At 40.6% G+C, this 22,759-nt stretch overlaps 1 protein-coding gene across 13 annotated transcripts in view; it reads left to right on the top strand.

Moving 5' to 3' along the window:
• The window catches only part of NRF1 (nuclear respiratory factor 1), a 147,553-nt gene that overhangs the window by 78,310 nt on the left and 46,484 nt on the right, over nucleotides 1–22,759 (top strand). For all 13 annotated transcript variants that reach the window (XM_021936260.2, XM_009203855.4, XM_017957160.3 and 10 more), the window contains 3 exons: nucleotides 18,290–18,448; nucleotides 19,599–19,796; nucleotides 20,692–20,793. In XM_021936260.2, coding sequence (XP_021791952.1) covers nucleotides 18,290–18,448; nucleotides 19,599–19,796; nucleotides 20,692–20,793 — 459 coding nt within the window. The remainder of the gene's footprint in view (nucleotides 1–18,289; nucleotides 18,449–19,598; nucleotides 19,797–20,691; nucleotides 20,794–22,759) is intronic.

Below are 22,759 nucleotides of genomic sequence, written 5' to 3'. Positions count from 1 at the left end.
GTAGCTGTGATTACAGGTGTGCGCTACCACACCTGGCTAATTTTTGTTTTTTTTAGTAGAGATGGGATTTTGCCATGTTGGCCAGGATGGTCACAAACTCCTGACCTCATGTGATCCCCCTCCTGGCCTCCCAAAGTGCTGGGATTACAGGTGTGAGCCACCATGCCCAGCCTACCCTGTTTCTTTATTAATTTACTTTTCTCTTGCTAAATCCACTTGTCAGGTTTTTTTCCTTATCTTATTCAGTCTTCAGCACCTTTTGACACAGTTGATTACTCCTTTTTTTTTTTTTGTTTTTGAGACGGAGTCTCGCTCTGTCGCCCAGGCTGGAGTGCAGTGGCGCGATCTCGGCTCACTGCAAGCTCCGCCTCCCGGGTTCACGCCATTCTCCCGCCTCAGCCTCCGAGTAGCTGGGACTACAGGCGCCCGCCACCACGCCCGGCTAGTTTTTTGTATTTTTAGTAGAGACGGGGTTTCACCATGTTAGCCAGGATGGTCTCGATCTCCTGACCTCGTGATCCACCCGCCTCGGCCTCCCAAAGTGCTGGGATTACAGGCTTGAGCCACCGCGCCCGGCCTAGTTGATTACTCCTTAAAGCATCTTCTCTCTGTCTGTTGACCGCACCCTCTTCTGAAGATCCTCATCCCTCACTAGGTGCTCCCCTCATCCCTTCTGGGGCCCCTCTTCCTCTTCTCACCTGATCATCGATATGCTGTTTTCACCCAGCTTACGTTCACTGTTAGATGTCTGGTCCTCACATGCCCCAAACAGAACCTTTGGTTGTTCCTACTCTGCACGCCACATCTGTTCCTCTCCAAGTGTTCCCCATATCAGTTAATGGAACTGCTGTCCATCTGGTTGCTCAAGTCCCAGCATGGAAGTAATCCTGATTTCCCTGTTTTGCCCTCTCCCTCCACAGTCCCCTGCCATCCTCCACATCTAATTCAGCATCAGGTCATGTCGGTTCACCTCTGAAATGTACTCTGACACTGGCCATTCTTCTCATTTCCCGTCAGCACCCAAGTCCAAGCCTTTAGCATCTCTTGTATAGCCTATCCACTGTGGTCTGCTGCAGTCCATTCTCCACGTAGCCATCCTAGTAGTTTTTTAAAAAACTTACATCATGCAGGGCGTTGTAGCTCACGCCTGTAATCAAGAGGAGGATCCCTTGAGTCCAGGAGTTTGAGATCAGCCTGGGCAGCAGGCTGGAATTTTTTTTTTTTTTTGTCTCTACAAAAAATACAAAAATTAGCCAGGGCATGGTGGTGTGTGCCTGTAGTCTCAAATACTTGGAAGGCTGAGGTGGGAGGATCGTTTGGGCCCAGGAGGTTGAGGCTACAGTGACCCAAGATTGTGCCACTGCACTCTAGCCTGGGTGACAGAGCGAGATCCTGCCTCAAATAAATGAGTGAATGAATGAATAAATTTATTTATTTATTTAATTCAGGCCGTATCACTTCCTTGTTTAAGCCCTTTAATGGTTTTCCACTATTCCTAGAATCGAATTCAGACTGTGCTGTGGCCTTGAAGACCCTATGTAATCTGGCCTCTTCCTGCCTCATCTTCTTCCCCTCAGTCACTGGGCTCCGGCCACTCTAACCCTCTTTTCCTCAAACACCCTGCATCCACTCTTTTGCTTTCGCTATTCCCTTTGCCTGAATATTGTTCTGCCAGATGATTGCATGATGGACTTTATCTTATTCAAAGTCTAGCTCAAATATCACCTCCTGAGACAAGCCTTTCTTGATTATCCCACCTAAATGAAGCTTTCTTCTTCCCCACCAAGCCACTAATACATCCTCTGTGTTCTTGTCTGTGTAACACTTGTTACTACCTGAAATAATCCCATTTGTTAACTTGTATACTTATTTGTGGTCTCCCCAGCTAGAATTTTTTTTTTTTTTTTTGAGGCTGGAGTGCAGTGGCCGGATCTCAGCTCACTGCAAGCTCCGCCTCCCGGGTTCACGCCATTCTCCGGCCTCAGCCTCCCGAGTAGCTGGGACTACAGGCGCTGCCACCTCGCCCGGCTATTTTTTGTATTTCTTAGTAGAGACGGGGTTTCACCGTGTTAGCCAGGATGGTCTCGATCTCCTGACCTCGTGATCCACCCATCTCGGCCTCCCAAAGTGCTGGGATTACAGGCTTGAGCCACCGCGCCCGGCCTCCCCAGCTAGAATTTGAGGAATTTAGTTTCTGTCATTTACTTCTGTTCAGTATAGCTGCTCAGCCTCTGAAATAACATGTCATCTAAATAATAGTATCTGTTCAGTAAATGACTTCAGGGTTAGAGCAAAAATGAGTTAAGTGTAATGGTGGGGAACAGGATCGCAAGTCCCCTGGGCAGGTGTTGACCCAGTGCAGACGCTGATGCTGCTGCTCGGGGTGGCACTTTTATTTTTTATTCCATCTGAACCAGCAACTTGGTCTGAAGTAATACTACATTTTATAAATATAAACGTAAATAGTGATCTTTTGATTGTTGGATTCATAGCCCTTTCTGTGGACACTGGAAAGATCTCTAAATAATGGTTCAGAAAGGAAAGCATTATCTAAACCAAGCTTGCCCAATCCACATCCCGCAAGACGCATGCGACCCAGGATGGCTTTGAATGTGGCCCAACACAAATTCGTAAACTTTCTTAAAACATTATGAGATTTTTTGGCGATTTTTTTTTCTTTAGCTCATCAGCTATTATTAATGTTAGTATATTTTATGTGTGGCCCCAGATAATTCTTCCTCTAATGTGGCCAAGGGAAGCCGAAAGATTTGGCACCCCAATCTAAACTTTTCTTTACTGTCTTTTAACAGTTTCTGTTATTCTGTTTCTAGAGGCATTCTGACTGATTCAAGTAAAGAAAACATAAAGTGAATTATTTTTATCTGGTTGATGTAAAGAATCGACTCTGTCTCAGATGTAAAGTATATCTAAAACTGCCTAAGCCTTTGGTTTCGAATGCTGTGTTAGGTTAACTCCTCTCCTGTGAGGGGAATTTGTTATTCCTTGTCACATTTGGTGTGCTAGGGTAAAACAGTCTGAGGTTTTGATTATATTAAATCATTGTGGATACTGGGTTTCATGAAAATTGGCTAGTGGCCGCAGAAGTCAGCAAACAGTTTAGTTATTATCATTTTGGAGGTAAGACATTTGAAAGTGTTGTTTTCCATTTTTATCAAAACCACACTCGGTAGAGCTTGGTGTGCTGGTGAATGAGGAGCTGGATCTCAGTTGTCAAACGCATAGATGCGTTGCTGGAGGTGCACATTTTCTCTATCATATGCTCCCTCCTTCCCCTTCTTACCAAAGATGATGACTAAAAAGTCAAACATAACAAATAAAATAAAACAAACAAATGAGGAGGAAGAGGGAGCAGGATGATGAAAAACCCAGCTCCCAACTGAATGGGAATTTCCAAGTATTTGGATCCTGGCATTTTCTCCCCTCAGCGTTTTATTGTTGTTTGTTTTCCTCAAATACTTTTTTCTTAATCTGAGCTAAATAGCTAGCGCTCTCTCTCTCTCTCTCTCTCTGTCTCTTTTTTTTTTTTTTTTCTGAGACGGAGTCTCGCTCTATTGCCCAGGCTGAAGTGCAATGGCGTGATCTCAGCTCACTGCAACCTCTGCCTCCCCGGTTGAAGCAATTATCCCACCTCAGCCTCCTGAGTAGCTGGGACTACAGGCATGCACCACCATGCCTGCCTAATTTTTTTTGTATTTTTAGTAGAGTTGGGGTTTCACCACGTTGGCCAGACTGCTCGCCAACTGCTGACCTCAAGTGATCTGCCCGTCTTGGCCTCCCAAAGTGCTGGGATTACAGGCATAAGCCACTGTGCCTGGCCAATAGCTCTCTTTTATAATTGATCCTAAAGACTTTCACTATTAATGGGAGTAAAAGGAGGGTTTTATTTCCACCCAAACCTAGATAGGCAAGGGTATGGGACTACAAGCAGTCTAATGCACTGTTAGTGGGAATGCAGATTGGTACACTTTCTCTAGAGGGCAGGTTGGTGTTGGCAATGCATATCAAAGTCTAAAAGGTGTATATCATGCCCTTCAATTAAACACAGATGTACATTGTTTATTACAGCATGTCTACAGTAGGAAAATTGGGAACAATGTGATTGGTTAAATTACGATAGTGTTTAGAATTTATATAGGAAGACGAGCAGCATAGCCCAAAAGAGATGATACGGTGAACTGTTAGACACTAAAAATGATGATTTGCTCTTTATTGCAGTAGAATAATATTTGTGGTATGTTAAATTTAAAAAAACTGTAAAGTAGCATTTTTTATATACTGTAATTTGAGGAGTTTAGGGCTTTACTTTTCAGTTTCTTTTGGGAGATTTTAAAAAAATTCTGGGAACACAGAATTGAGCTGATTTATCTCATTTTCTGTAACATTAACATAAAATATGCCCACCTCTGTGTGTATAGAACTTTGGAGGGGTGCACATATTAACACTGGGCACAGTGGCTCACATCTGTAATCGCAGCACTTTGGGAGGCTGAGGCGGGTGGATCACCTGAGGTCAGGAGAGCAGCCTGGCCAACATGGTGAAACCCTGTCTCTACTAAAAATACAAAAATCAGCCGGGTGTGTTGGCACGCCCCTGTAATCCAGCTACTCGGGAGGCTGAGGCAGGAGAATCGCTTGAACCTGGGAGGTGGAGGTTACAGTGAGCCCAGATCATGCCACTGCACTCCAGCCTGGTTGACAGAGCAAGACTCCGTCTCAAAAAAAAAAACTGATTGTAAAGTAGCATTTCTTATATACCGTAATTTGAGGGGTTTAGGGCTTTATTTTTCTGTTTCTTTTGGGAGATTTTTTTTTTTTTTTTTTAAATTCCGGGAACACAGAATTGAGCTGATTTATCTCATTTTCTAAAACAATAACATAAAATGTGTGTATAGAACTTGGAGGGATGTACATTAAAATATTAACACTAATTATCTATGCATGGTGGCATTATAGGTGATTTTCATTTTATCTAAATAAGCATGAATTGCTTTTATAATAGAAATACAAAAAACTATTTTCCTATTTTATATTAAACTTGAATTTTTTAAAGTGCAAAGTTAGGCCAAGCGCAGTGGCTCACACCTGTAATCCCAGCACTTTGGGAGGCTGAGGTGGGTAGATCACCTGAGGTCAGGAGTTCGAGACCAACCTGACCAACATGGAGAAACCCCGTCTCTACTAAAAAAATTAATAAATACAAAATTAGCCAGGCTTAGTGGTGCATGCCTGTAATCGCAGCTACTCGGGAGGCTGAGGCAGGAGAATCACTTGAACCCAGAAGGCGGAGGTTGCGGTGAGCTGAGATCGCACCATTGCACTCCAGCCTGGGGCAACAAGAGCGAAACTCTGTCTCAAAAAATATATAAATAAATAAATAAATAAATAAATAAATAAACAAACAAACAAACAAATAAAGTGCAAAGTTTGATAATGTTTCTGCTTTGTTTTGCCCAAAGATTATTTTTATTTATGTTAGCATGAAGATGTCAACATCTCTCTTTTCCCCCCCCCTTATTTTCCTCTTAAATAGATACTTTGTGTTGGAAGGCACACTGCTAAGTTCTTTACAGGGGCATCTCATTTAATCCACGTTTGTGTGTGTGTGTATGTGTGTCTTAAAAATTCTTATTTTATAGTCAAGGAAGCAGAGCTCAGATATGGTTTATAGCCATTAAGAACAAGTACATTTTACTGGACATTAATTCTAGATTTCAGAACATATGGGTAATTTATGACTTCCTTGAAGTGATAAAATTCTAGAACTATCAAACTGGACTGTAATAGAGATAGACTTGGGTTAACCAGACAGCTCTATTATCATCTTATCTGCACTTGATGGTATAGAGATGACTTGATATTGATGACCCTAACTTACAAATCTATATAGGATCCTAAGATACATTCTGAATCGTCTAAAGAGAGTAAATTATATTCAATATTGTTCTAATATTATGCGTTGCATTATTTTGTATCTTTACAAATGAGAAAGTTAGCATGATTTATTGGAAAGAATACTAACTCAGAGTCAGAAGATCTATTTTCTAGTCTCAATTCTACTACGTATAACCATGGTTCTCACTTTCATCTTCTGATGAAATACATGCCCTCCTACCTTAAGGAGTCAGAGGAAGAAAAATAAAATTTGGTGTAGGAAAATGTTTTGAAAACTAAAGCACCACACCAAGGTATTATTACTAATTATTAATGGTAATTATATGTATTGCCTATATTCATTTTTTAATAACCTGAACATACCATCTCTCAGCCATGCTTTATTAGAGAAAGTTCATGAACCAAGAATTTTAATTTTTCTCAACAGTTAAGTGGAACAATACAGCTGGCTTTTTTTTTTCTTTTCCCTGGTGTCTACGAAAACAAAATATTTTTCAGATTGAAAATTGAGGCATAAATAGAAAATGAAATGTATGAAGGAAGCTAGTGACAAATAGAACTTAGGGCTGCATTCATATTGCCAGTGCTTTTTAAAAAATCTTTTTTGTATAAAACTGTATTGTATTCATTATTCAGGTTGACTCTTTCAGCCAGTCTGCACTAAACATTTACTTTTCTTTTTTCTTTTCTTTTTTTTTTTGAGACAGTCTCACTGTGTCGCCCAGGCTGGGGTGAAATGGTGCAATCTCGGCTCACTGCAACCTCCACCTACTGGGTTCAAGTGATTCTCCTGCCTCAGCCTCCCCAGTAGCTTGGATTACAGGCGCAGGCCACCACGCTAGGTTAATTTTTTTGTATTTTTAGTAAAGACGGATTTCACCATGTCAGGCTGATCTCGAATTCCTGAGCTCGGGCAATCTGCCCTCCTTGGCCTTCCAAAGTTTTAGGTGTGGCTCACAGGTGTGAGCCACCGCACCCAGCCAACATTTGCTTTTTAAGAGAATTTTTTACTTGCCCCAAAACTCTCAAAATTGTCTCCTACACAGATAAAAATTGCACATAACGATGTCTGAAGTTCTGTGAGAACTAAATGCTCTGTTCTTTTAGGAAGCAGCTCTCTTGGGTTTTGGCTTTTGTCTTTTTTGTTTCGTTGAAAGTATGATTCTTTATTAGTAAATAGGACGTTTTACCTGAAAAGTTTCTGTTTTTACTATTATAACTATAGTAAGATTTTAAGTCTCTTGTTTTGGTGCCATGAGTTGGAATAGTCCTTATTTTGGTGGGGGCGGGGTGGGAGGTGGGTGTGTGTGTTAGAAAACTACATATGTCTGTGGTGTTTTTAGTAATTAAAATGAAAATTTGGATTTCGAATCACCTTTAAGAATAGTGGCTGGAACTTACTCTATACTTATTCCATATCTGTTTAGAATTGGAGGAGGTTGAGATAAAGCTTAGCAAAAGGGATCCTTAGTTTGGGGTAGGTTCTGCAACCCCAGAATTCATTTACAGTAAAGTCTCCTTTTTCAGATTTTGAAAGTCAGGTTAGCAAATTTGTTTTAGGATACTACAGACCAGGGCCTAGTGGATGGGCTAAGTCAGTGCCTCTCAAACTTCCGAGTGTGCAGCAGTCACCTGAGAAGTCGTGTTCAAATGCAGATTAGGAATCAGTAGGTCTGGAATGGGCCTGAGGTTCTGCCTTGCTGGTGAGCCCCCAGGTGATGTCAATGCTGCTGTTTCTCAGACTATGCTTTGAGTTCAAGGAATTGCGTAGCTTCTTGCAGAGTCTTTAAGCAATAATTATGATTTCGCTAGTGGAAAATCAATTCTGCTCTTTACCAGACGTGGGTCCTATAGGCTTCTCTTGTTCTTGGGAGGTGGTCTCTTTGGAATCTGTATTGGAACACATCCAGGCATATATTATAATTCTAGAAGAAGCATCACTGGAAAGACCTGGGCAGTATTATTGATTAATATCCACTCTTCTTTCCCTTCTCCCTTCCCTCACCTTCCTTGAACTTACTGCCCTCCTCTTACTGTCACTGGGGCAATCTTTGTTGCTTTAATATTCCCGTGGCTTGATGATGCAACAGGATAGTAATTTATAGCAGTTTCAGGTAAACCTTCTGAAATGTTCAGCACAGTGCTTGCTTCATTAGGAAGGAGTTATTCACAAGGCTTTAGAGATGTTTTACTTAGAAAACAGCCAGTCAGTTATCTGCTTAAGTTTTTTGAGAGTTTTGTTCTGTTTTGAAAAAAATATAGGTCTCACCTCTTCTACCCAAAAAGTAGAAAACATTATGCTGATTGAAATAAGCGGGACACAGAAGGAAAACATTGGGTGATTCTACTTATATGAGGTATCTAGAGTGGGCAAAATGATAAAGATAGAAAATAGAAGTGGCCGGGCGCGATGGCTCACGCCTAATACTGACACTTTAGAAGGCCAAGGCAAGTGGATCACTTGAGGTCTGGAGTTCGAGACCAGCTTGGCCAACATGGTGAAACCCTGTCTCTACTAAAAATTTTTTTGTATTATTTACAAAAAAAATAGCTGGGTATGGTGGCAGGTGCCTGCAATCCTAGCTACTGGGAACGCTGAGGCAGGAGAATCGCTTGAACCCGGGAGGTGGAGGTTATAGTGAGCCGAGATTGCGCCACTGCACTCCAGCCTGGGTGACAGAGAGAGACACCATCTCAAAAAAAAAAAAAAAGAAAGAAAGAAAGAAAGAAAATATAAGTTACCAGGGACTATGGGGACGTAGAAGTCAGGAGTTATTGTTTTAGTGGGCACAGAATTTGTTTGAGATGATGCTTTAAAAGTTCTAGAAATAGGCCAGGCATGGCGGCTTACACCTGTAATCCCAGCACTTTGGGAGGCTGAGGCAGGCAGATCACGAGATCCGGAGTTTGAGACCAGCCTGGCCAACATAGTGAAACCCCGTCTCCACTAAAAATACAAAAAATTAGCTGGGCATGGTGGCAGGTGTCTGTAATCCCAGCTACTTGGGAGGCTGAGGCAGGAGAATTGCTTGAACTCAGGAGGCAGAGGTTGTAGTAAGCTGAGATAGCACCATTGCCCTCCAGCCTGGGAGACAGTGCGAGACTCCATCTCAAAAAAAAAAAAAAAAAACAAAAAGTTCTAGATACAATGATGATGGTTATACAACATTGTGAACATATTTAGTGTCACTAAATGGTACATGTTAAAATAATAAATGTTATGTGTATTTTGCCATTGTTTAAAAAAATTTTTTTTGAAAAGAAGGACTGGATAAAAAGTATTTTAGTTTGGTGGTTCTCAAAATTGGCTGCATAATAGAATCACCTAGGGAACTTAAAATCCTAGTGCCCAGGCTACACTCCAGACCAATGAAGTCACAGCCTTCAGGGATGGGATCTAGGCATCTGCAGTGTTTAAACTCTCCAAGTGATTCCAGTGTGCAGGCAACTTTGAAAACCACTATGGTGGATCACAATTCGAAACTGCTTCTCCAGAATTTACTGGCAAAGCAGGTTCTTCTTACTGTCTGAAATTATCATAAAATGTTTACGTATATGATGTCTTGTCATGTTTAGTAGGCATGATGAGATTAAGAGAATATATATGGGCCAGATGTGGTGGCTCTTGCTTGTAATCCCAGCACTTTGGGAGGTCGAGGCAGGAGGATGGTTTGAGGCCAGGAGTTTTGAGACCAACCTGGGCAACACAGCAAGACCTCATCTCTACTAAAAATTTAAAAATTAGCTAGGCATGGTGGTGCATCCATAGTCCCACCTACTCAGGAGGCTGAGGTGGGAGGATCACTTGAGCCCAGGAGTTCAGGGCTGCAGTGATAAGTCATGATCACGCCACTGCACTTCAGCCTGAGCAAAAGAGCGAGACCCTGTCTCAAAAAAGAAAGGAAAAGAAAGAGAGAATATATACGTAACAAATAAAAACACTGGTTGTGTTCTTAAATAGAACATAGCATATTTCAAGTAAAGAATAAGGGTATATTCAGAAATACTAAAGAGAAGAAACTAGCCATATAAATTACTTACATAGGATACAACTGGACTAAGGAAATATTTGCAATTTATATGACAGAATTAATATCCAGAGCAGATTAATATTTTCTTCATATTCATAAGATAAAGATAATTAGAAAAATAAGCAAACATTATAAGCAGTTCACAGAAAGGAAAAATAACCAGTAAACATATAAAAAGATTGTCAACTCACTGGTAATGGAAATTAAAATAAGAAACCATTTCCCCCATGTCAGATGAGCCAAAATAAGAAAACTTGATAGTAAGGCTGGGTGCAGTGGCTCATGCCTGTATCCCAGCACTTTGGGAGGCTGAGGAGGGTGGATCACTTGAGGTCAGGAGTTCAAGACCAGCCTGGCCAACATGGTGAAACCCCATCTCTACTAAAAATACAAAACAATTAGCCAGCCATGGTAGCGCACGCCTGTAGTCCCAGCTACAGGTTGAGGCAGGAGGTTCACTTGAACCCGGGAGGCGGAGGTTGCAGTGAGCCGAGATCGCACCATTGCACTCCAGCCTGGGTGATATAGTGAGACTGTCTCAAGAAAAATTAAAAAAGAGAGAGAAAACTTGGTAATAAAATGTGGAAGAGGATGAATGGGTATTGTCTAGTACTCTTAGTGACAGTGGAATTGGCAAAGTCTTTCTGGAGGACAATTTGGCAGTGTATTAAAATGTTAAATCCATATACCCTTTAACCAGCAATTCCACTTTTCTGAATTTTCTGTGCACAAGTTTTCTGTGCACAAAGAAGCATGTACAAGCACTGTTTGTACAGCAAGAGAAACTGTAAGCAATCTAAATGTTTATCAGTAGGGGAATAGCTAAATAAAATGGAAATTCTATACCATGGATACTAGGCAACTGTTTTTAAAAATTATTGTAGTTGCACTACCATGAGAAGATCTCTGACAAAATGTTAAGTGGAAAAAACAAGTTATCAAATAGTGTACAAACACAAAAATACATTTGTGTTTTTCTTTAATCGCATAAAACTGCCTTTCTAGCATGTATTTATGTAGATGTATAGAATCTGGCCTAGAAGGAAGGCTGTTCATCAGACTCATGCCTCTGGACAGGAGACTGGATTGAGGGAGAATAGATGGCAAAGAGGACTTTGACTTTACCTATATTATTTACATTTTTGTACAGAAGAGTACAACAAGCATAAGGTAACAGAAACTAACCAACCTGTGTTCTTCAAAGAGAAAGTAGGACTTTAAGAGCATTTTGATTAATGAGAGGGAGAAAGTTTGATAGGTTGGGGGTGCCGAGATACAGAAGCAGAAGTCTTGACTTGAGAGAGGAGTCTAATTGAGTGCCTTCGTTGGCTGGCCTTCAAATTCACTAATTCTGAAGTTATGTTCATCTTTTCTCCAAACTTGCTCTTCTTGTGTTTTCTATGGGAATGTGTTTTTAGGGGAAATGAGATTAAGAGAAGCCAGTGTTTCTGCTTGGAATGGTGTTTCTGATAATAACCACTATAGTCATCTCTCTGAACAGAGATCAGTAGTACAAATAATTCCAAACATTGGGCAAATGAATCACTTTGCTTTAGCTCTTTAATGCCCTTTAGATATGCATTCAATTTTTTGTTTATTTGTTTTGTTTTGTTTGTTTTTTGAGACGGAGTCTCACTGTTGCCCAGGCTGGAATACAGTGGCGTGATCTCGGCTCACTGCAAACTCTGCCTCCCGGGTTCACGCCATTCTCCTGCCTCAGCCTCTCCGAGTAGCTGGGACTACAGGCGCCTGCCACCACGCCCGGCTAATTTTTTTTTTTTTTTTCCTGCATTTTCAGTAGAGACGGGGTTTCACCGTGGTCTCGATCTCCTGACCTCGTGATCCACCTGCCTCGGCCTCTCAAAGTGCTGGGATTACAAGCGTGAACCACCGCGCCTGGCCTATCCATTCAAATATAATTGGGTCTGTCAGCCTGGACGGTAATAATTTTAAGTTAAAATAGTGTTGCCACAGTCTGAAAAATCTCCATTTTTCCTTCCCTGCTACATTCCTATTTTCTGTAGGCTACGCAAAACATAACCTTTCAGCATGATTTGCTTTCAACTGCCTTCTCTTAAAATTTATTATGCATTCTCTGACCTCTTCAGTAGAGGTGGAGGTAGCACATATGTTGGTTTGAAAGACCTGTTCTTGGTAATTGAGCCTAAATGGACATCAGGAGCCTCAAAATCCCTAGACTCAGGTAAATGCAGAGCAAAGATAGAGCGAACGAGAGGAGAGGGTATTTGGGGGATATGTAAGGATAATGCATTGTTGGATAGCAAAGAATTAACTGAATTTACAAAGGAAATTTCTAGCATAGCAAGAATTTTTTTTTATTTTGATTGGATTAGACGTTTTAGAGTTTTAGAGAACCTTTTATTTTAAACCTATCTGTGGTTTCCACATAATCTTTACTTTTCACTGACATGGGCATGAATTTGATATCCTTATCTTTGCTGATTGTCCCGGGAAGTGGTAGTATTTTCTATTCTTTGCTGGTTTGGTGTGGCTTTACTGACCAAGCTAGGGTACCTTAGGCCCACCTAAAGCCCTAAATCAAAATGAGAGTCCAGGAAAGCTTGTTCCAGCCCAATTAAAGGACAGTCTGAGAGGTTAGGCTTTAGCTTTGCTGATCCTGTTGATTGTCTCCCTGTGGATTAAAGACAAACCTTCCTTAACAAGCACATCAAAAAGCTTTGGTTTCCAAAACTCTCCAGGACCAGTAATTAATTCAACGGGTAATGAGAGCACAGTTCCGAATTCTGGAAAGGAATCATTTAACTCTTCCTGTACTGGACTGCTAGTTTCCCTTTATTAATAGTCTCTTTAGCCTTAGCACTGTTTATTTGGGACAGTGTAAAAATAACCTGTAGGAAGATTGCCTTTTTCAATGAAGTCAAATCATCTGTTAAGCATTTAAAAGTAAAAAATACCCTTCATTCCCAAAATGTACACACCTGAAAAACAAACTCTTATAGTAGAAAATACCTTTTACTTCTTTTGGTATAGGGGCAAATTTTATATGCTTGATAATTAGCACTTTTAAGAGCTATGATCTGCTCCTGAATTAGAACTTGTATGCCAGCAGCTGATTTCACTCTGGTTCCATTTTTTGACTTGATGGGGTTTCAGCCTGTGGAAGTAACCTTCTTTTTGTACTGTTTCTGTGTCTCCTGCTTCTCATATTAGCCTCTGGGATCATCTTCCTAGGAATTTGAAACATTTCTCATCCAGAGATTTCTAGCACATAAATCATCTTTGAAAAGTTTCCCAGTTCTGTCTTTCCTCTAATTATGGTTACCTTTTTTTCTGACAATTTCCATTAGTAATCTGCTTGTACATTTCCCCCACCCCTTTTTTTAATTGAGGGGAGAGAAAGAGCGCATGTGCGAGAAGGAACTGCTTATATTAATACAAATTTTTAATGCTCAGGGACCCAGCAGAACAATGCACCTAAACTTCCTGTACATTGTGGGTGTGTTAGTAATAGCTTGCTTGCTTCAAAGCAAATAATTGGTCCAAATGGTCAATTTGTTCCTTCTTAGTTCTAGCACCCTTTATTTCTCATCCTCAACCTTGTTTCAGATACATATAAACTCATTCTTCTGCCACCTCTGCTTTTTTCCACTTTACCCATCGTTGAAAAACTAACGATGAATGTCTTTATGTACATTACAGTGTGTTCAGTATTAGTAAACTGTTTCAGAAAGCTAGCTATTTGTTTGCATTGGGGGAATAAATTCCCTATTTTCCCTGATTTAAAAGTAAAATCTTATTTATCTTTTAAATATTTCTTTTTGGCAAATGGTCACATTTAGACTTGATAGAAACTTAATATAGATTGAGTACTGCCTGCCCGAAATGTTTGGGTATGTCGGATTTCATATATTTTTTGATTTTTTTAACATTTGCATATACCTAGTGAGATATCTTGGAGATGGGACCACGATCTAAACACAAAATTTATTTGTGTTTTATATACACCTTATGCATGAAATAGAATTTTGACTGTGACCTGTCACTGGAGGTCATGGGTGGAATTTTCCACATGTGACTCTTGAAACATTCCAGATTTCAGATCTTCAGATTAGGGATGCTCAACCTGTAGCAGATTAAGGATTAAAACTGTCCTGGATTAAAGCCATGATGTTTCTGAGTCCTTATTTGTTTTACATTTAGAGTAGTTTTATTTAATAGATTTGAAGAGTGGATGCTTAAAGCATCTACTTTTTTAAAAAAAAGAACAATTTTTTCTTATTATAAAATCAGAATTATCAATCAGTTGCCAAAGAGCTATGATGCACCTAAATTTTATAACAAATTAAACTCTAAATTTTAGAACAAAAGTTATGAATACTGTAGAAGTTGCTGAAAAAAGGATGGCTTGATGACTAAGGTAATAATAATAAAACTGCTATTAATTAATATGCCTGCTATCTCAGCCTCTTAATTGACACTGTATATTTGCTATTATTACTATTTTACAGATGAGAAAATTAAGATTCAGAGCCAACTCTGGGTCTTTTGTTTTGTTTTGTTTTGTTTTGTATTTTTGAGATGGAGTCTTGCTCTGTCACCCAGGCTAGAGTGTAGTTGAGCGATCATAGCTCACTGCAACCTCAGCCTCCTGGGTTCAAGCGATTCTCCTGCCTCAGCCTCCCGAGTAACTGGCAATACAGGTATGTGCCACCATGGCTGGCTAATTTTTGTATTTTTAGTAAAGATGGTGTTTCACCATGTTGGCCAAGTGGGTCTTAAATTCCTGACCTCAGGGAATCCGCTCGCCTTGACCTCCCAAAGTGCTGGGATTACAGGCGTGAGCCACAGCGCCCAGCCCTTGTGTTCTTTTTGGTAGAAAGAGGTAACTTAAGAGAAGTGAAGCTGAGTGCAATGACTCACACGTGAAATCCCAACACTTTGGGAGGTCGAGGCAGGAGGATTGCTTCAGGCCAGGAGTTTGAGATCAGCCTGGGCAACATTGGGAGACCCCTTCTCTACAGAAAAAAAAAAAAGAAAGAAAGAAAAAGAAATAGCTGGGCATAGTGGCATGCACCTTTAGTCCCAACTACTGAAGGCTGAAGCAGGAGGATCCCTTAAGCCCTGGAGGTTGAGGCTGCATTGAGTTGTGTTCATGCCACTGCACTCCAGCCTGGACCACAGAGCAAGATCTGAGAGAGAGAGAGAGAGAGAGAGAGAATGAAAATGGATGAATAGTTAGTATATGAGAGAGAGAGAGAGAGATAATGAATGAATGAATGAATGAATGAATAGTTAGTATATGTTCCACAAAGAATGTAGGACTTTCTGGGCACTAAAGAATGAGTGGTATAGTAGCATGGAAAGTAGTCCAGCAAGGGGACAGAACAAAGGCAGAGAAGCAGGAATGGGCTTAGTAGTTCATAAGACAGTGCAGAGACTTGTCTGATGGAGGACCAAGGCTGAGTGGTGAGAATTAATGGAAACTGATTGTAGTGTGAAGCCAGATTGTAGTGGGTCTGAAAAGCTGGGCAGAAGGATCTAGTTTAGTTGCCGTCGTTAAAAGACATTTGAAGGTGTTTTGAGCATTGGAGCTATGTAGGTAACATTTAGGAAAATCTCTCCAGCAAGGATATGTGGGAAGAAGGAATGAAGGGAGAACTTGGAGTTCCCCAAGAAAGCCAACTAGAAGGATGCACTAGCCTTGGGCCAGAAAGTTAGAATAAAGGTGGGGCTGGAGGAGAAGGGGTAGACACCAGAGACATTTCAAAGAAAACAAAAGAATCGGACTTGCAATGCGTGACTAGATAAGTGTTGAAGGAGAAAAGTAAAGATAACTTTGACATTTTTAGTTTGAGTATCTGGGGAAAGGGTGGTTTTCTACTTGCTAAGATAAAAAAGTTGAGAAGACAAGTAGATTGGAGAGAGGGTAGGATGGGGTTTAAGTGAAGAGGCTGATGCTGAGGCCACCTTTCAAGTAACATTGAGTTATTGGAACTCAGCTGGAAGGCCTGGTGGGAGAGCCGAAGCAAGACTTGAGGATGAAAGGTGTCCACGTGACCCAGAACTGAGGAGCATAAGGAACTATTGGTGCAAATAGGGTGAGGCGTCAGAAGTGAAGTGATCACCAGAATTAGGGAATATATAGGGTTCCAGGTAGATCTGAGCAGACTCTATCAGTCTAGTATTTTCCACAGTGAATGCTTTCTGGCCACTTTAGGATTTTTGTTTTGTTTGTTTGGTTTAAGACAGGGTCTTGCTCTGTCACCTGCTTTAGGGTTTTTGTTTTGTTTTGTTTCGAGACAAGGTCTCACTGTGTCACCCAGGCTGGAGTGAAGTGGCACCATCATGGCTCGCTGCATCCTTGACCTCCTGGGCTCAAGCGATCCCCCTGCCTCAGCCTCTCCAGTAGCTGGGACTATAGGCACGTGCCACTGTAGCTGACTGAGTTTTGTATTTTTGGTAGAGACAGAGTCCCACTGTGTTGCCCAAGCTGGGCTCGAACTCTTGGTCTCAAGCAGTCTGCCTCCCTGAGCCTCCCAAGGTGCAGGGATTACAGGCGTGAGCCACTGTACCCAACCCACTTTAGGATTTTGTTAATTTAGAATTATTTAGCCTTCTCATTTCATTTTCTCCAGACTGTCCTAGGTATGAATATAAATAATTCTCCTCTTTGGAAACTGTTAATGATGTTCAAAGAAAAGGGAGTTTATGAAAGTCTGTATCAGTTTATTTAATCTACACCTCTGAGAAAGCCATTTTTTTTTTTGACATGAAGAAGTATAAAATATTGTGTGTGAAGATTAAGCCCTTTCCTGCTCTGTGTATTTGAGCCTAGAAAAAGACACACTCCCAAGAAATTAGAATAAAGGGAAAAATGACTTTGAAATGTACTTTCTTAAAATAACTGAAGTAATGACCGCATGAGCCAGCTGATGGGTTTTTAAATGGATATGTTTCTATCAGCCTGCTGCTTGATGCCAGAGCCAAATATATATGGAGTATATTATATCATATCCTGTAGGCAGGAGACTGTCGGGGGCATTGGGGGACTTAGAGGTGAAGTGGCAGGCTTGGCACAGGACTTAACAGCATGACTACAGTCAGCCAGAACTTTATTAGGTAAACATTACTGATTGGGTTCCTGGTTCCCTGTTATGTAACAATCTGTATCATCTTTTCATAAAATAATATCTAATATGTATTATAAGAATGATGAGAACACCTGATATTTATAGAAATCTTTAATAATAAAGTGTTGCTATACTCATTCTCTCATTAATACTTAAGTATTCCCATTTCAGTTTTTTTCTTATTTTACTTTGTAACTATAAATCCACGCCCCTGAGTCTGATTGATTGCTAAAAGTGGCCTCTTTTTGGTTTTCAACTGCAGGGGCAATATGGATGCATCCTTAGTTGCAGGATGCTACTTATCTCTGGAGTGCTGTAGACCTCCAGGTGAAAGGGAAACAGTAGGTCTGGGAAGGAGGCATAGACCATAACTTGATAAACTGCTTTTCTTGCCAAAAGTCATTATCAGCGATTAAGAATATTCACAAAGTAGACCCTCCCCCAGCACACACAGAGTGTGGTTACTATGCCAGGAAATAAGAATGGCAGTTGTCTTTGTGGTTTAAAACCTGTTTGGTCTGGATTTGATTTGTAAAATAAATCTGAATGAAGTCCATAATGCATTTAAATTCGTACATGTTTTACTATGTCTATATGTCAGACTCATGGACAGTGGCCTAGCTTACTGGAAAATTTCTAGAAGAGTTTTAGGGTTATTTTCCCTTTTTACTAAGTTAAAGGCTGTTTATTTTCATATATTTTATAATCAGCCACCTTATTGAATTCTCGTATTGTTTATAGTAGTTTTTCATTTGATCTCTTCAGAATTCTCTAGATATAAAGTTACTTCATCTATAAATAATACCGATTTTATCAGTTCACCTGTTATTTCTCTCTTATCTAATTGCATTGATTCCTACTTCCAGAACAGTGTTGAAAACACCCTGAGTTTGGCACCTTACATGCATGAAAACTACAGAAGGGAAATAAGCCATAGTACCAGTAATATCTTGGGAAGCAGAAATTAAATTTAGGGGCAGATATTCTTACTCTTATAGGAAGAAGTCTACAAAATGCAGCCTAAGGTGCACTTTACCAACATATTTATAATTCTCAACCACCCATGGAGATATAGAAACCTATGGAAAACAGCGGGTTTTCATCAGTCACATCTTAGAATTCTCTGGGACCTTCCCAGAAACCTCTCTGTTTTATAAGGTTAGAATTTAAGGGGTCATAAACACACCCCAGATGTCTTTCATGAATATTGATGACCATACTGTTCTCTTCCAGGCCCAGCTTCGGGCATTTATCCCAGAGATGCTCAAGTACTCCACAGGTCGGGGAAAACCAGGCTGGGGGAAAGAAAGCTGCAAGCCCATCTGGTGGCCTGAAGATATCCCCTGGGCAAATGTCCGGAGTGATGTCCGCACAGAAGAGCAAAAGCAGAGGGTGAGAATTCCTCTGACTGAGTTACCTGATTGCTTTTCCATCCTAAATTAGCCACTTCAATTTTTGTCATTTCTACATCTTGTGCTAAAAAGTCTTTGTGTAATGTTAAGCCTGTCCCTCTGAAGACTAATGTTCTTTGATTTAGAGCTTTTTCCATTTGTCGCTCCATCACTATACTGTAAAGAGAAGACTAGGGTGGATTCATGAATTTAAACTGTGTCTTTGGGGTTGCCTTTTGGAGCAGTTTTAATTTTATGAAGTGCTTGGGAACGTCAAAGAAACTCGAAGTAAAAGTATTAATCACTTGAACACTTAGAAATGCTGTTATTTCTGGTTACTAAAAATCATTGTTGAACAATGTAAATATGGAATTAGAAGGATATGAAGTCTGCCAGCTGAGCCTGCTAATAACAGAACTTTTAGAAGACTAAACTACATATCATTCCTTACTCTTTTTTTGCGTATTTTTCTTTTCTTTTTCTTTTTCTTTTTCTTTTTTTTTTCTTTTTTTTTTTTTTTTTTGTGAGACAGAATCTCACTCTTGTTGCCCAGGCTGGAGTGCAATGGCGCGATCTTGGCTCACTGCAACCTCTGCCTCCCAGGTTCAAGCGATTCTCCTGTCTCAGCCTCCCGAGTAGTTGGGATTACAGGCGTACGCCACCACGCCTGGCTAATTTTGTATTTTTAGTAGAGACGGGGTTTCTCCATGTTGGTCAGGCTGGTCTCGAACTCCCGACCTCAGGTCATCCTCCCTCATCGGCCTCCCCAAAGAGCTGGGATTACAGGCGTGAGCCACCATACCCGGCCGTGTATTTATTTTTCATTTAGCTTGGAAGTTTACTGAGAATCTTAATATGCCATTCTAGATCAGAATAATCTTTCTTTGCAAGAAGTTTAAGAGTTTGGCCTCAGGTTGGAATAGGGTGTAAACTAGACTTTGATCAAGAAGAAACCAATGAGAAGGCCTCTTTGATACTTCGTACTCAGCTTCTTTCTACCAGAAACAGTCTGTGGGAAATAATCCTAGGAGAGTTTATAAGAGGTTTGGTTTGGTTTGATTTGATAAAGAAGTAGCTGCTTATTGCATATTGGGACTAAATAACCAAAGTTCTTTGTGGCTCACTGTGATTTTCCCGTCATTTGGTGACAGGTTTCATGGACTCAGGCACTACGGACCATAGTTAAAAACTGTTATAAACAGCATGGGCGGGAAGACCTTTTGTATGCCTTTGAGGATCAGCAAACGCAAACGCAGGCCACAGCCACACACAGTATAGCTCATCTCGTACCGTCACAGACTGTCGTCCAGACCTTTAGTAACCCTGATGGCACTGTCTCACTTATCCAGGTGAGTAAACCTGAGGGCTACCAGACTGTGGCTTCTGAGATGGATCAGTGGGCACCTCACCTCAGACTGGGGAGAGTTTCCTTTGTGCGAACTCTTGTATGAACTTTATATAGCTCCCCACCATCTTCCTACCTGAAATTGATTCCTGAAGAATAGTTTAAATTCTTTGCATTTGCTAAATACAGAGCTATGAGTAGCTTCCTGGACATTTCCAAAACAAAGCACTTTTAAAGGGCTCTTTTTTTTTTGAGACAGGATCTCTCTCTGTCATCACAGCTCACTGCAGGCTCAACCCCCCGGGCTCAAGTGATTCTCCCACCTCAGCCTCCCAAGTAGCTGGGACTACAGGTGTACGCCACCAGGCCTGGCTGACTTTTTTTATTTTGGTAGAGACAAGGCCTTTCCCTGTTGCCTAGGCTGGTCTCAAACTCCTGAACTCAAGCAATCCTCCTGCCTCGGCCTCCTAAAATGCTGGGATTACAGATGTGAGCCACCATGCCCGGCCTTAAAATGACTTCTGTTTTACAGTTTCACTGTCAGTGATCAGGGAATATTCCTTCTAAATGACCTCTTCTGAGGTAAAACACAATTTGTTGATTGGGAACCTCTGAAGTTCCAATTGGGGTGAGAATAGAAAGTTGGTTGACCGACACTGGGCATGGATGTGGCAGTGGGATAGCTCTTCTCATATCGATTTATTTGGTTGAAGTAAAATTCTGAAACTCATGATAGTCTCTGAACTATAATTTTAGTGAATATGATTTTAGATTTCACATCATAAGACATATTCATTGTTATCTGCGCTAAATTTGGGATTAAAGGAGTCTTAGCTTCTGAGTAAAGAAGTGGAAGGATCCATCCAGCGACACTTATCACTTTCCATATTTTTTTTTAGGTTGGTACGGGGGCAACAGTAGCCACATTGGCTGATGCTTCAGAATTGCCAACCACAGTCACCGTTGCCCAAGTGAATTATTCTGCCGTGGCTGATGGAGAGGTAAGAAAGAGATTCTGTCTGCATCTTCTTAAATACTTGAATGTATAATGAGGGAGAAGCAAAGGTCCAGAGGATGGAGTAGCCTGCATGTCTGCAGCACTCTTTCATTTAAACCTTTTGAACATGAAACCATGAAAGTTTTGGAAAGTCTTATGCTATGTGTATTAATTGTAACAATTAAGATTCATGGATTAGTATAACTCAAACCCAACTGTCAGGAACTTAGAATTTTACGTTTGAATGTATAGCATTTGGTATTATACACAATATGAAGGGATTATCCCTTTAGCATTTTTATGCTGTGAATCCCAAAGAATTTCATCTTTGGTCTTTATGAAAAAAAGAATGATGCATTAAAACTGGAATTAAGGGAAGCCTTCTTTGAAGGGATAAATATGTTTGCAAGTCAGTAACATGATTTATTACATTTTAAATATGCCTTTAAAGATTTCTTAGGAGAATTCTTCCTTAGAAAAATTGGGATAATTATGGGACGTTAACCTAAAGACAGCCAACCTTTATTGATCACTTGGTGGGCTAAACACTCGACCCTATGAAGTGTAAGTTCCATTATCATCTTCACTTTAGAGATGATGATTCGCTTTAGAGCTTACATGATTTGCCCAAAGTCCCAGAGCAGTGTTGAAGCTGGATAATGAATTGAGAAAAATATTACCTAGACTCTGAGACATTGGTGAAGATTCAACAAGTGAAGGAGGGGGTTTGTTACGTCACCATGAGTGTTTCCCTTGAAGATACTGATGTGGTGTCCTGAAGTTTGAAAAATAGCCAACAGATAATCAAAGAGCAGTATCAGAAATAAAGCTAAAAGTGTTATCTCACCCTTGTTGAGAGCCATGGCGCATTTCCCCTTAGAACACCACAAAGTCACTTTCATATGTGCCCCTCAGGAGACGGGGAGAACTGGCAAAGGCTGCATGGCTGGGAGATGGAGGGAGAGTGCACCACAGGCTCCTTGGCCAGCCTGCATGTGCCGAAACCCTGTATAGCTACAGCTGTGTGGAGTTGATTTGCACAGGATCCTTGCCCTCATGGGACTCCAGTCTAGTGAGGAAGAGAGAGAGGTCTACGTGAACGAACTCTAGCCTTGCTGTAAGGGATGCTGCAAAGCGTATGTACCTCCTTTCCACCTAAGGAGCCTGGGAAAGTTTGGGACACTGAAAAACTTGGTTATTGGGTGAGGAAAGGTGAAGGTTGACAGAACACTTACTTTCTAAGTACATAAACATCATTAAAGGATATAGATTAGCAAAGCAAAGAATTTGTCAGGTCCAGAACACTAGAACGAGATGACACTCCTTAAAGTCTGAAAGAAGTGGAAAAGACAACAAGGGGTAGAGTTAGAAGATGTGTTAGTTTTTGGCTTAGACAAAGTGTTATCAACCGTATCTCTCTACTGAATGTTTCTTGGTACTATTTAAAGAAAGTAACTTTGTTTCCTTCTCTATAAAAATTTTGTTTTTGACACATAATATTTATAACATATTTATGGAGTTGTGTTTCTTTCTTTCCTTTTTTTTTTGTTTTTTTTGTTTTTGTTTTTGTTTTTTTGAGACGGAATCTCACTCTGTGGCCCAGGCTGGAGTGTAGTGGCATGATCTCACCTCACTGCAACCTCTACCTGCCGATTACAGGCATGCACCACCATACCCAGCTAATTTTTGTATTTTTAGTAGAGATGGGGTTTCACCATGTTGGCCAGGATGGTCTCGATCTCTTGACCTCGTGATCTGCCTGCCTCAGCCTCCCAAAGTGCTAGGATTACAGGCGTGAGCCACTGCACCCGGCCAGAGTTGTGTTTCTTAAATACTTCTCTGGGACTAAGTCTAAGAAATATACTTTGCTAAATAACATACAAAAGTAATCAACATATTCAAATATTCATAGAAAATATTTTTTAAATCTCAGTTGCATATGTCTGGCTTTTCTGGCACACTAACATCAT

Source organism: Papio anubis, chromosome 4 (assembly GCF_008728515.1).
Source record: "Papio anubis isolate 15944 chromosome 4, Panubis1.0, whole genome shotgun sequence".
NCBI lineage: Eukaryota > Metazoa > Chordata > Mammalia > Primates > Cercopithecidae > Papio > Papio anubis.
This window is presented reverse-complemented; position numbering and strand designations above follow the sequence as displayed.